Source organism: Leuciscus leuciscus (assembly GCF_965113295.1).
Source record: "Leuciscus leuciscus genome assembly, chromosome: 5".
NCBI classification, from domain to species: Eukaryota; Metazoa; Chordata; class Actinopteri; order Cypriniformes; family Leuciscidae; genus Leuciscus; species Leuciscus leuciscus.
In genome coordinates this window covers 36236407-36249113 of record NC_138729.1, presented here as the reverse complement: position 1 = coordinate 36249113, position 12707 = coordinate 36236407, and the positions used below count along the sequence as shown (strand labels likewise).

General features: G+C 36.8%; 1 protein-coding gene across 1 annotated transcript; it reads right to left on the bottom strand.

The window, feature by feature from the left end:
• Nucleotides 1–3618: 3618 nt before the first annotated feature.
• Nucleotides 3619–12707, bottom strand: LOC309498160 (tetraspanin-15). Its single transcript, XM_082168702.1, has 8 exons — nt 12344–12707; nt 10371–10556; nt 9874–9948; nt 9686–9781; nt 8392–8508; nt 6971–7021; nt 6429–6545; nt 3619–5159 (listed from the first exon to the last, which is right to left on the bottom strand). The coding sequence occupies exons 1-8, from the start codon at nt 12428–12430 to the stop codon at nt 4836–4838; spliced, it is 1053 nt and encodes a 350-aa protein (XP_082024828.1). The 5' UTR covers nt 12431–12707; the 3' UTR covers nt 3619–4835.

Here is a 12707-nt window from a genome sequence, read left to right as displayed (position 1 = left end):
TAACGTTGCACCTACATGTCTACTAACTCTCATTAGAGTGTTAGTATTGGTAGGGTTATAAGTTGACATGTACCTGCAAAGTTACTTATAGTCCGTAGAAGGTCTGTTGAAGGACTATCACAATAAAGAGATATCAATATAAAGCAGGCAGTCTACTAATACTCTAATGAGAGTTAGTTGGCAGTGGCAAAGTTATAGTTAGTAGAATGTTCAAAAGGGACCATCAAAATAAAGTGTTACCCTTTTTTCACTGACAATAATAATACATGTTTCTTGAGCACCAAATCAGAATATTTGAATGATTTCATTTTGAAAGATCATGGCTCAAGACTGGAGTAATGACTGTTGAAATTCAGCTTTGCCATAATAATAAATTATATTTTAAAAATATTAACATAGAAGAGTAAAAACAGCTATTTTAATAATATTTCACAATATTACTGTTTGTACTGTATTGTATTTTGATCAAATAAATGTTACCTTGATGAGCATAAGAGACTTTTTTTAAAGAAAACATCTTTCCATCCCCAAATGTTTGAATGTTGTGTGTGTGTAAGGTTTCTGTAAGGCTAATTACAAATAAATTGTGCTCCAAAATATATTCAATCTGTTTTCTTTTATAATATGCTCACTGATGACAGTTAACGATGCTTAAAACAATAATGCTAATTAGATTCAGATAAGATGATCGTGTAGTGTTATGAAGAACATTTCCTTTTCTCATTTTACAGAAAGAAATACCCACCTGTTCAAAGTGTTCTGGCATCGGCCCATGGCCAAGTTAAGCTATAGCTGCTGTGAAATGGGCAATGTTTCTAAAGACGGTTACACGATCAAAATCACCAGCAGTCAACAGGGGCATTTCTATTACAACCACACTGGGCCAATCACGAACCCTAATACCCTTGTCATTTCACTGATGACAAGCAACTGAATGTCCTGCAGCTATTTAATGTTTTATTTGTACTTTGCTTATTTCAAAGACGCCGGCCTCGTATCCATCCAGACTTTAACCCAAACATCCAAATCCCTGTTGTAGTTTTTACTTCTTATACTTATCTCCTTGCCTGCTGCGATTCACAATCCCCTCAGAGACAGATGCGCTGGGTTCATTACTTAGATAAAAACCATGAGCCGTATTCCCTCTCGATTAGACACAAAGAAGACACAAAAAAGCTTCTGCCTTTTAATATTGTATTACTCTTTCAGAGTTGGAAAATGTTGATACTCAAGGTCACTCCTAACCATCCACCAATAAGCCTAATTACATAAATTTTGAACCACATCAAAATCTTGAGGAGGAGAAAAACAATATTTTCCCTCTGTATATATAGTGCCTTGGGAACGTTGTTCTCCACAATTAGTTTTGTTGCAGCCTTATGCTAAACTGCTTTAAATGACTTTTTCCCCCACATCAATCTACATTACTGACAAAGCAAAAAACAGATTCATGATAACTTTATTAAACACATTTATTAAACATAGAAAAACTGAAAATATTGCATTGCATAAGTATTTGTATCCTTTTCTGGGACACTTACCCCGGTTTCACAGATGAGGCTTAAGTCTAGTCCCAGACTAAAATGCAAGTTTGAGCTGTTTTAACTGAAAGCAACTTGCACTGACATTTCTTAAAATATGTCAGTGTCATTGTTTTGTATCAAGATTCACACCAGTAATGTTTTTTCTAAGGCACATTTATACTTAAATATCCTTGAACTAAGGCCTAATTCTAGCTTAATCTCAGCCTTGTTTGTGAAACCAGGCCTTAAAATATAGCTTAGCATTCCAGTTTCGCTTGGATCATCTTTGAGATGTTACACTTTGACTGGAGTTAACCTGTGGCAAATTCAATTGGAAGGGTATGATTTGAAAAGGCACACACCTCTCAATAAAAGGTCTAACAGCTGAAAATGCAGATCAGAGCAAATGCCCACACACACCACTTATATGGGCTTTATGGCAGAGTGGCCAGACTCAAGTCTGTCCTCAGTGAAGACACATAAAAAAGACACTTGAAATTTGCTAAAAAAAAAACTAAAAAAAACTAAACACACAAAAACGGTTAAAGGACTCTCTGAGACTGTGAGAAACAAGATTCTATGGACTGATGTACCTCAGTTCTAAACAGGGAAGCAGGCACCTTTCATCACCTGCACAATACCATCCCAACAGTAAAGCTGTGGTAGCAGCATCATCATGCTCTTGGGGATTTTCAGTGGCAGGGACTGGGGGACTCGTCAGGGTAGAAGGAAACTCAACACATCAAAATAGAGTGAGCCTTAATGAAAACCTAGTCCAGAGCATTCAGAACATTCGACAGGGCAGAAGGTTCACCTTCCAACAGGACAATGACCCTAAGCACACGGACCCTAAAACAATGCAAGAGTGGCTTATGGACAACTCTGTGAATATCATTGATTGGCCCAGCCAGAGCCCAAAGTTGAACCCAATCGAACATCTCTGGAGAAACCTGAAAATGGCTGTCCACCGACAGTCCCCATCCAACCTGTCAGAGCTTGAGAGGAACTGAGGAGAAGAATGGCAGAAAAATCACCAAATGCAGATGTGCAAAGCTTTTCGCATCATACCCAAAAAGACTGTAAAGGTGCTTCAGCCAAGTACCCGAGTTAAGGGTACAAATACTTATGCAATATACGTATTTCAGTTTTTCCTTTTTAATACATTTTCAAATCTGTTTTTGATTTGTCATTATGGTGTGTGGAGGAAAAAAATGATGTGATGGAAAAAAAAAAGTAATTTAAAATAGTTTAACATAAGGAGGCAACAAAAAAAAATTGAGGGGTATGAATACTTTCACAAGGCACTGTATCTTTTTGCCCTTGCTGGCTCACTGCAGTGGCTCTGTTTAACTATTAAGAGTAATTCAGTAAATAACCAGATTTTCTAAGCTTTTTAACTTGAATGTTTGGATTTTACTCCATTTTCACCCCAACCCCCATCAGCTTTTCCAGATCCCAAATGGGAAAGAACATCTACTTGAGCACTGACTATTCATCTGTTAGTAGTGCATCACTTGATTCCCTTGCCTCATCCTCTTTTGATGCACTCATTCACAGAACCGAAAAGCCATCCTTGAGCGTCCCTCAAGTCAACAATTGCTAATTACTGTTATTATTATCATAATTACACCAGTGTGGATGCATTTTGTTCTCTGCTCAGCGCATGAAGTGTAATTTTCGGTGCAGCAGTTCATTTCCTCTCATTGAGACACCAGCTATAATTATTACACATGCCGCCTTTTGATGGCCATCATCATGAAGGGGAAAGTGGCGTGAGCATTGAGGAAATAATGGGAGAGAGGTTGAAGATAGATCGCTCTGCACATGAATTAATATAATTGATGTGTTATGATGATGCACTGAAGGCAGAATCAATAATAAATATGCCAAGTTGCCATCAGTGTCCTTAAATGCAATTTGAGTTATGTGTGATTATGCACTAGAAAACGGCTTAGATGTTCAAGGGTTCAGGTGACCAGTTTCCAAGAACCCACATGCCCAGATCCTCAGAGGTTTTCACATCTCCACTTATCGGACCACTACAAGGCTCAAGAGACTTTGGTGTTTTATTCAACAAAATAACCTGTGAGACATATTTAAAAGGTTAATTCAAGCAAATTTTATTGAAAGTCACATTAATGCTACTACAAAACCAGAGCTACATTAGCTGGAGCGCAGCAGTCAACTTGAACAAAATCATCAAAATGTCTATTAGCAAAGATGTGCGAATGTGAGGTATTTCAGAATGACTACCAACAGCTAAAAGGTGGGTTTTGTACATTTATGGCAGAGTCTCGTAATTATGACATCCTTCTAGCCAAACTTTTTTCAATCTTTTTATACACCTAAGAAAGATAAAACATGGGCTACACATTTAAAACAGCAGTTTATGACAACTAAACATAAATTTTTAGCCTTACTTCAAGACAAATTAAACATCAAGTAGTGTTAAACAATGCCAGGACTCCCTTTTTCAACAACAAAAAAATCCTATCTACAAATTACCTGCAAATCAATGCGGCTATTCCAGAATAGCCTGAGGTAAGAAAGCTTCTGATGTACTTAAGGCAACACTTTAATAAATAATAATTTCATTGGTACCTATTACCGTTAATGAAAAATGTCAGCATTACACAAACCACATGCTCTTTAAAAAAAAAAGATCATAATATTCCTATGTTCCTTTTATTCTCTGAGAGTTGGGTTCACAGTAGTGTAATATAAAAACAATCAAAAACATGAATATAAAACATTTTAGAAACAATGCATAGACTAGAGATGAATGCCCAGCTTCATCTGCCAGTCACAACAGTCATAATCTTTGACGAATTCAAAAACGACCAATTTCCTAAAGGGTAGGCCTGAATATAGGCCTAAAGGACATCATAAATTATTTTGAAAACATTTAAAAAATTGATTGCCAACAATTAATTAATATAATCCTTTCTATGCACCTTATAAACTATTAAATGACAATATGACCAATAAAACAAGTCAAACTCCCTTAATCCTATAAGACACAGAATGAATTAAAATGGTGAAAAATAACAGACTATGTAAACAGCATTTGAAGTGATATGTTCTTAAAAGTTTGATTATACAAGCCTGTGGATATCTCCTACCTTGATTCCCTCAATTACCATATGTTTTATACAAACCTCTCCTTTTTTCATGCCTAAAAACATTATTACCAACATGTAGTGCAACTAACTCACTTTATCTTAACACAGTGCAAGGGCAAACCTTTTTATATACAAATAACAATTAAAAAAACAATATGCTTAAGATGCAACTTTCTTTTCTTTGTGGTTCTTAAGCTCGGTTGTCCACTTCATCCATTCCCACACCTGACACAAATCCTTGGCTCTTTAGTTGGGAATGTTTAAAGGCTATTTTGGGCTGCTCTTGTTCCAGGTCAAAATGGATGGGGTCTGGAGTCCAGGTGTCAGGCTCTGCTACAGGTACAGGCAGGTACCCTTCGTCACGAGGTAGACACATACACCATCCAGCACCCGAGAGGTCCAGTTCACTGTACTCAAAACCACGTTTTAGGAATTTAAAGTCCACCATGTCTTCAGACTCACTCATCTCCACCAAAAGATTCCAGAAGACACAGCTCAGGAGAATACCAAGAAGCTGAAAGAAACATTAAAGTGTTTTTTTAGATGGATTACTAAAAAAAAAATGGTTCACTTTACACCTTATCTGCAGATGAAACAGATAGTTAGTGACACATCCAGTGTGTTACTGCATGTTGATGAATGCAACAATAAAAAGTCAGCAAGGACCTATTAAGTTGATCAAAAGTGAAAGACTTTTATAATGTTACAAAAGATTTTTCTTTCAAAAACGTCTAAATGCTGTTCTTTTGAACTGTCTATTCCTCAAAGAATCCGGAAAAGAATCTATCACGGTTTCCACAAAAATATGTTTCCAGCTGTGATAATGATGAGAAATGTTTCTTGAGCAGCAGATCAGCATATTAGAATGATTTCTGAAGGATCATGTGACACTGAAGATTGGAGTAAAGGTTGCTTAAAATTATTAAAATAGAAAACAAGGTTATTTTTTAATTAAAATAATATTCACAATATTACAAATTTTTACATTTTTGATCATATAAATGTAGCCTTGCCTTGGTGAGCATGAGACTACTTTTAAAAAACATTTTCTGGCACTAACCCAGAGGGTAGTGTAAACACTCTGTTTATACTTTTAATTACTTTGATCAAAGCACAAGTCACCTTGTGCATGTATAAGTGATACATTTATATCTTTCATTTTAGGGGTTTTTTTTAAATTAAAAATATGATGCAATATACAGTTTACTGTGCACATATTTGTGTAAATGGTCTGTCCCTCTGCTCTAATTTGAGGATTAATGCATAATTGGAGGAATGTGGCAGCACAGACATGTGGCTGCATTTAATGTGATCTCTTCCCTCATCTCAGCAAGGGGCAAGATGAGAGAGAGAGAGAGAGAGAGAGAGAGAGAGAGAGAGAGAGAGAGAGAGAGAGAGAGAGAGAGAGAGAGAGAGAGAGAGAGAGAGAGAGAGAGAGAGAGAGAGAGAGAGAGAGAGAGACAGCAAGCTGGTTATTTTAGAAGATAAAGTTTTCAAGTTTGCCAAAATTGGCAAGACTAGGCACCAGCTTCTCCAAGTCATACACCCCTCTTTTGGGTATTTGCATTGGTCAGTGCAGATGCCCTTTTTCTATAATTTATCGTTTGGAAGAGGAGTCTCTAATGAGGGAAGAGTCAAACAGAATAGGTAGTAGGCAATCAAAATGGAAATGTGGAATGGCAGGGGAGATAAAAAAAAGTGCAGAAGGAAAAGAGATACATAAATTTCAGGATAAGATAAGTAATAAACAGGAAGCACAAGAAGGGAAAGATGTTTCCAAAACCTGTGGCAGTCCAACCGCGCAGCAAATTCCGATAGTAGCGCCAATGTTGTCTCCCATCCACAGGTTCACAGCATGTATGCAGCCACGCACATGAATTATGCCATCTACAGCTTCACGCTGTAATACAGAGGAGAGAAAGAAACAAATTCGGTACAGGCGACAGGTAATGCTCTGATTCTATGACAGAACCAAAATTAAAATATCACAACTAAAGTCCATCGTAATGGCAGAATGGAGGTGGTGCTAGTAATGGCTCTGATGTGATTTGCTTGGTTTTCATCTATGGAAAAAACAAAGGAATGAAGCAACCATTACAGATGGTTGCACTCGAAATGGCTATCGAAGGTTTTTGTTTTCCTGTCCCAGCTTCTCCTTTAAAAATCATTTCATGCATCAAGGTCCAGCAAATAATTCTCTCCAACTGCATCAGAGTGAGTATTATGTAAAATGACGCAAGTAATTTAAGATCAGTCAGCGATGGCTGGTTGCAGGCCATTACAAGAATGTGGACTTAAAATGAGACCCCCGAGAGCTCCACTTACCTGCTGAATTAGAGTTTTGTAGCCACAAAGTGTGTTCACAACTTCTCCGACCTGATAAAAAAAATAAAAAAACACACACACAGGACTATTTAGTAACTTGCATATTATGTTTTTGAAAACCTTCTCAAGTGAGAAGTGGCATTTGGTCAGCTTGACGCTGTTGGTGCAGAAGAGTATTGGCCAACTTTATATTTTGTGATCTGATGACATTTGACCGTTAACATTTATTTCATATTCATTATGGAATTTCAGCACACACTTATAATCATGTTGATGTAACCATTAAAGCAGAGGGTCACTGCAGTGATGGAATCTGTAATAGGACTGATGAACAGGGAGCCCATCTAATCAGATTACAAATAGACTGTAAACCTGCCTGCTCCCAAAAGCACAGTCCAATTCCTCTCATACATTCCGTACCATGTGACACTTCAACTCTGTTTCTCAAAACAGGTCGGCAACAGCTACCAGATGCCATATTATAATATGATGTGGTTTGAAACAGATGGAGAACACCAGCAGGTCTTCGTTAATAAGGGTACAAGGTGAAGAAAGTGTCAGTTCCACATATTTACACAGAATTTTAAGGTCCATTATGCCATAAATATTTTGGATAATCTGATTATGCTTTCAGCAACCAATAAGAGCACAACACATTTTTTTCCCTCAAAACATCAGCAAACAATGCTACAGAAATCAGCAGATTCCTGAACATCTGCACCTAGCTATAGATTATTTACTGAATGGCCTTTATTTACTAAATGTATTGTGCCATTTTGTGCCATTAGGATTGTACTTGATAAGGGAAACATCTGAAGTCAAATATCACAGATTTATGATCTGAAAATTCTGGCTCACATAAGGGTAACTATATCTGAATTACCTAGGATGAGAATGGAAAAAATAAGTCAGGATGTAAAGAATATTCTAAGGAAGTCTTGATTATGTTGGTGATGTTTCATTAGCTTGAAAAGGCCTGTGCTCGCTCACTGCATAGTAAGCTGTCATACCGAAAGGAGAACAGTGCATTAGTGCCCAATCAACATTCATTAACTCTGAGAGAGAGAGAGAGAGAGAGAGAGAGAGAGAGAGAGAGAGAGAGAGAGAGAGAGAGAGAGAGAGAGAGAGAGAGAGGGAGAGGTGCTGATAAAGCAGAAGAGACTCTCTGCAGCATAGGGAAGGCAAATTAAATCCTCTCCATCATGATGCACTCTCCACTGACTCATGGAGAACAGCATTTACTAGAAAGCTCTCTAACCCACCAGAAAAAAGCTCAGAAATCAGCTCCCTACTCTCACAGACCTGTGGGTCAGACTGATTCCACTGCAAAAAAAAGCTTTTCTCGTCAGACTGCCGCGTGTTGGGCCGACATATGCATAATAAATGTATCATGACTGAAAGACGAACATGGAATGACTAACACTTTGACGGATGCAGCAGGTGTAGGGAACGCCGCAGGCCAAAGGACTCGTGCCATTGCAGAAGTGGTACTGGTTTACTTCCCAATCCTTGTACTCGTCTCCCCCACAACAAGAAAACTGAAAAGACAAACCAAGAGAGTCATTAAAAAAGGACATTTTATTTATAATTTTAAGAGACAGTTTTCTTCTTAACATGACAATAGATATATAAGCCTTTATAAATAAATATTTAAAATAAAATATTTCATATAAAATATAAATTAAAAATACACTTTTTACAGATTTTTTTGTTGTTGTGGTTGAAAAAAGTCACCAAGGCTGCATTTATTTGATCAAAAATACAGTACAAACAGTAATATTGTGAAATTTTAAAACTATTTAAAAATAAGGGTTGTCTATTTTCGTGGCCTAATGGAGAGTCAGACTGGTAAACCGAATGTCGCAGGTTCTATTCTCAATACCGACACCTATAAGGCACCTAATCCACAATTGCTCCACAGCAAAATGACTGCTCCAGGTGTGTGCATTTGAAGAGTGGTCCAAGGTTTTCTGTGTGTGTGTGTGTGTGTGTGTGTGTTTGCTGTTTGCTGTGTGTGTGTGTGTGTGTGTGTGTGTGTGTGTGTGTGTGTGTGTGTGTGTGTGTGTGTGTTCACTACTCCTAATGTGTGTGCACTAACTTGGATGGGTTAAATGCAGAGTACAAATTCTGAGTATGGCCTTCACATGTCACTTTCAAAGCTGAATTTTAAGCATCTTCAGTGTCACATGATCCTTTGTAAAAAAAACAATTAATTCTAATATACTGATTTGTATCTCAAGAAACATTATTATTACCAAAGTTAAAAACAGTCGTGTTGCTTAATTTTTTTTGAATACTGATAAAAAAAAATGTCATGCTTATTTGATGAATAGATAGAACAGAAAGAAAAACATTTGTGAAGTAGAAATTTTACATTATTAAACAGTCGTGTCACTTTTGATCAACTTAAAGTGTCCTTACTGAATAAAAGTTTTATTTTTTATTTTTTTTATGCCATATTTAAATGTGTATAAAGCTGGATTACAGAACCATTCAAAAGTTTTGACCATTATGATGCAGGTGACTGCGTAGCAACATCTGCTATGAGAAAATTTCATTTTTGTGAGATTACGGGGATGAAAGGGATTTTAATTGACAAAATCTGTGTTTCTGCTAAAAAGATGGACATTATTTATGGCTGACTTGATGTATTGTAGACCATATTAGGGTGGGTGTATAACACACTTATAGTAATAAAACAGTTAGGTAAACAACCTTCTCTTGCACGTAATCCAATATGTTCTTGAAGTCCAGGTCATCATAGTAGTGCTTGATTCCCTCACGTATACTTTTCTGAAATAATTTGATTGTCTAAAGACAGAGAAGATTTGGACTCATTAACAACAAACCGTATACCGTAACCGTACCGCATAACAGCATTCTCTCTGCTCTCAATGTCTTACCGTCTTCTCAAATATCAGGGCAATGATGAGGGCAAGAGCCTGGAGAGCCAGCAAAACACACAGGACACACAGGAACTGCATGGAAAGGGTTATTTAAAGGGTTAGGTAATCCAAAATAAAAGTCATCAGTCATTCTAAGACTTCTGTTCATCTTTGGAACACAATTGAAGATATTTCTGAATGAAGCGATCATGTCTCTTCAGAAGAGTTGGATTAATCCGCTCATATCATATGGATTTATTTTACCATCTCTTTATGAGCGGGACTTTCAATGGAGGGACAGAAATCTCTTAGATTTCAATAAAAAAAATTCTTCATTTGTGTTCCAAAGACAAACAAAAGTCTTATGGTTTGAAAAGGCATGAGAGTGAGTAATGATGACAGAATGTTCATTTTGGGGTGAACTATCCTTTAAAGTCACAACCAAAAATAACAGCAGTAAAATGGTAGAAGCTTGGCACACATATATACTGTATGTTCAGACAAGCAACACTCACCATGTGCAGCAGAGTCTTGTTGTCCCTGAGAGATCCCACCATCCCAATAACAGACACAGTAAACATGACGAGACCCAGCAGTATGAGGACCACAGCAGGAGCCAAAAACACCCCCTCCAGGGTGCGATTCTTCTGTCTCTCCACTTCTGCATACACTCCAATACATAGCACGCACAGACCGAGCAACTGAGGGGAACAGGGGCAGTGGTTGGTTTGGTAAAATATTTGTACAAGTCACATCAGCTTACATAATTCCACAACATTACGTTTACATGATTCGATTAGACATGTAACAAAGATATGAAGTTGAAATCAATGTTTCAATGCACAACCAAGTCATGCAGATAAGTCATCTGATGCAAAATCCAAAAATGTACTGTATCATTTGTGTTCCTCACATTAATCCCTAAGAAGCAGATGTAATTCTCAGAGTGCTTAGCTAAAATGCACAAACAATGTCAATGGAATGACGCAAATCATAAAGAAGATTGATGTAGCAGCCTTAATATCAATTTGTATCCTAACAAAAGACTACATTAGTACAAAGCATGCTAACCGAAACCACTTCATTTTCAATTTTCTTCCCTGACTGTTCTTTCTAGAGGGTTAATTTAATAAGTCTTGTTTGGCTGATTAATCATCCGTCAATTTCAGATTCCTGACATCTTCAATTATTTTCTATTAATTGATAGATGGTGGTGTTTTAGTGATGTGGAAGTGTAAAGGCTGCAAGCCAAGCTTAAGAGTAAAGAAAGGGAGAGAAAGAAATGGAGAGAGAATTGAAGAGTGTCCTGAGAGGCTTTTCTGCTTGTATCATCATGTTCGCTATAATAGTAAAGATACTCCCATATGGCAATGACTTATTGAATTTCCTGTGAGAAGACAGAACACTCTGGTTGTGAGTCAAGAAGAATACTGTGTTCCTTGTTGAATTCAATAAATAAATCTTAATGGTTGCTGGTTATTAAGCAAAGGATTGCCAATTCTTGAGAATCAACACATAACTTACAGACCTGAAACCTAAAATATCAAAACCAGACATTAAAACAAAGAAATATATAGATTTTAGGGATGCACAAAATGTTTAATTTTTTTCCGATACTGATAAGACAATAAAAAAAATGTCTCTAAAAAAACCTTCATTAGAGAAGAGATCCCAGGCATTTAACACTTTAACGGCACTCTCTCTTGTAGGATGCCATCTCTTTAAGACCGCATATTGTACATGTAATGATGTATAATTAAACATTTTTATTAAAAAATGTTTTGGGGAAAAGTACAACAATCTTCATAAATAGTTTATTTATTAAAATTAGCATAAACTCTGTTATAAATGCATGTTTGCCATATCACTATCACTTTATGTTAATACTAGATACTAGATTAAATGAGCAGAATAAATTTAATATTCAATGTCGGTCAATAAATATCTGATATTTTAGTCACAAAAAACAATCATTTTTGCAATAATTCTGCATCCCTAATAGACATTTCTATATCTATCTTATCTATGGGATCTATATTTTATCCAGGACGTTAGACAAATTATAGCCTTTAGACTCAATAGGACAAGAAAGCAAAGAAAATAGATTATGTTTAAGTCTATTGTTTCAATATTACTACAGCCACTAATCATTTACGAGAACCATTAAAAGAAATATAGCGTGATACATTTACAGCAACAATAACAGCGTCTTGCGCCTTTAAATCTGCCAGCAGCGCATGTCTATTTTCTTAACTGAGCTACAAAGCACAGCTGAGAAATTTTACAGAAGTGAGGCTAATATGCATCCCAAAATTACCAGGTAGACACGGTCAAAGTTAGTACGACTACCTATAGCCTACTCTACGTTCAACACAAACACATGAGCGTAACGTTACTAATTCAGGGCAAGTATCTGTGAGGTGAGGGAGAAACAAAGAAATGCTAACGTTAGTAGTAGGCTAGAACATCTTTCCGTTTAAACACTTACCGAGAATAGCATTGAATAGATATTTAGAGAGAACTTAACGAAATAATAGAAGTGATTGGTTTTTCTCAATTCTTCGTAAGACGGCATGGTGACAGCATTAATTGAGTTGAGTTATTCGAGCTTTCCGTGCATTCAGATATTAGCCGATGCCGCTAAGGCTCAATGAACCTTAGTTCTAAGAGAGACAGAAGACTGTTTTTAAGACCCGTTCGAACACATAATAAGCACTTCCGTCAAGTATTCAACTTGGCTGTAGATTCCTCTGAACTGTTTTGAAAAACACATCAGCAGCTGTAAGATGTAACTCTTATCCCAATAATAACTTCCGCTCCGCCAGACAACATGCTAAACAAACCGTTTAAAG

Excerpts from the sequence above, each read along its gene's own strand:
- LOC309498160 (XM_082168702.1), bottom strand. The coding sequence starts at position 12,430 with ATGCCGTCTTACGAAGAATTGAGAAAAACCAATCACTTCTATTATTTC. Across the intron at positions 9,782-9,873 it reads CCCTGATATTTGAGAAGACG|ACAATCAAATTATTTCAGAA; the intron begins GTAAGACATTGA and ends CTCTGTCTTTAG. Across the intron at positions 8,509-9,685 it reads TGGATTACGTGCAAGAGAAG|TTTTCTTGTTGTGGGGGAGA; the intron begins GTTGTTTACCTA and ends TTGTCTTTTCAG.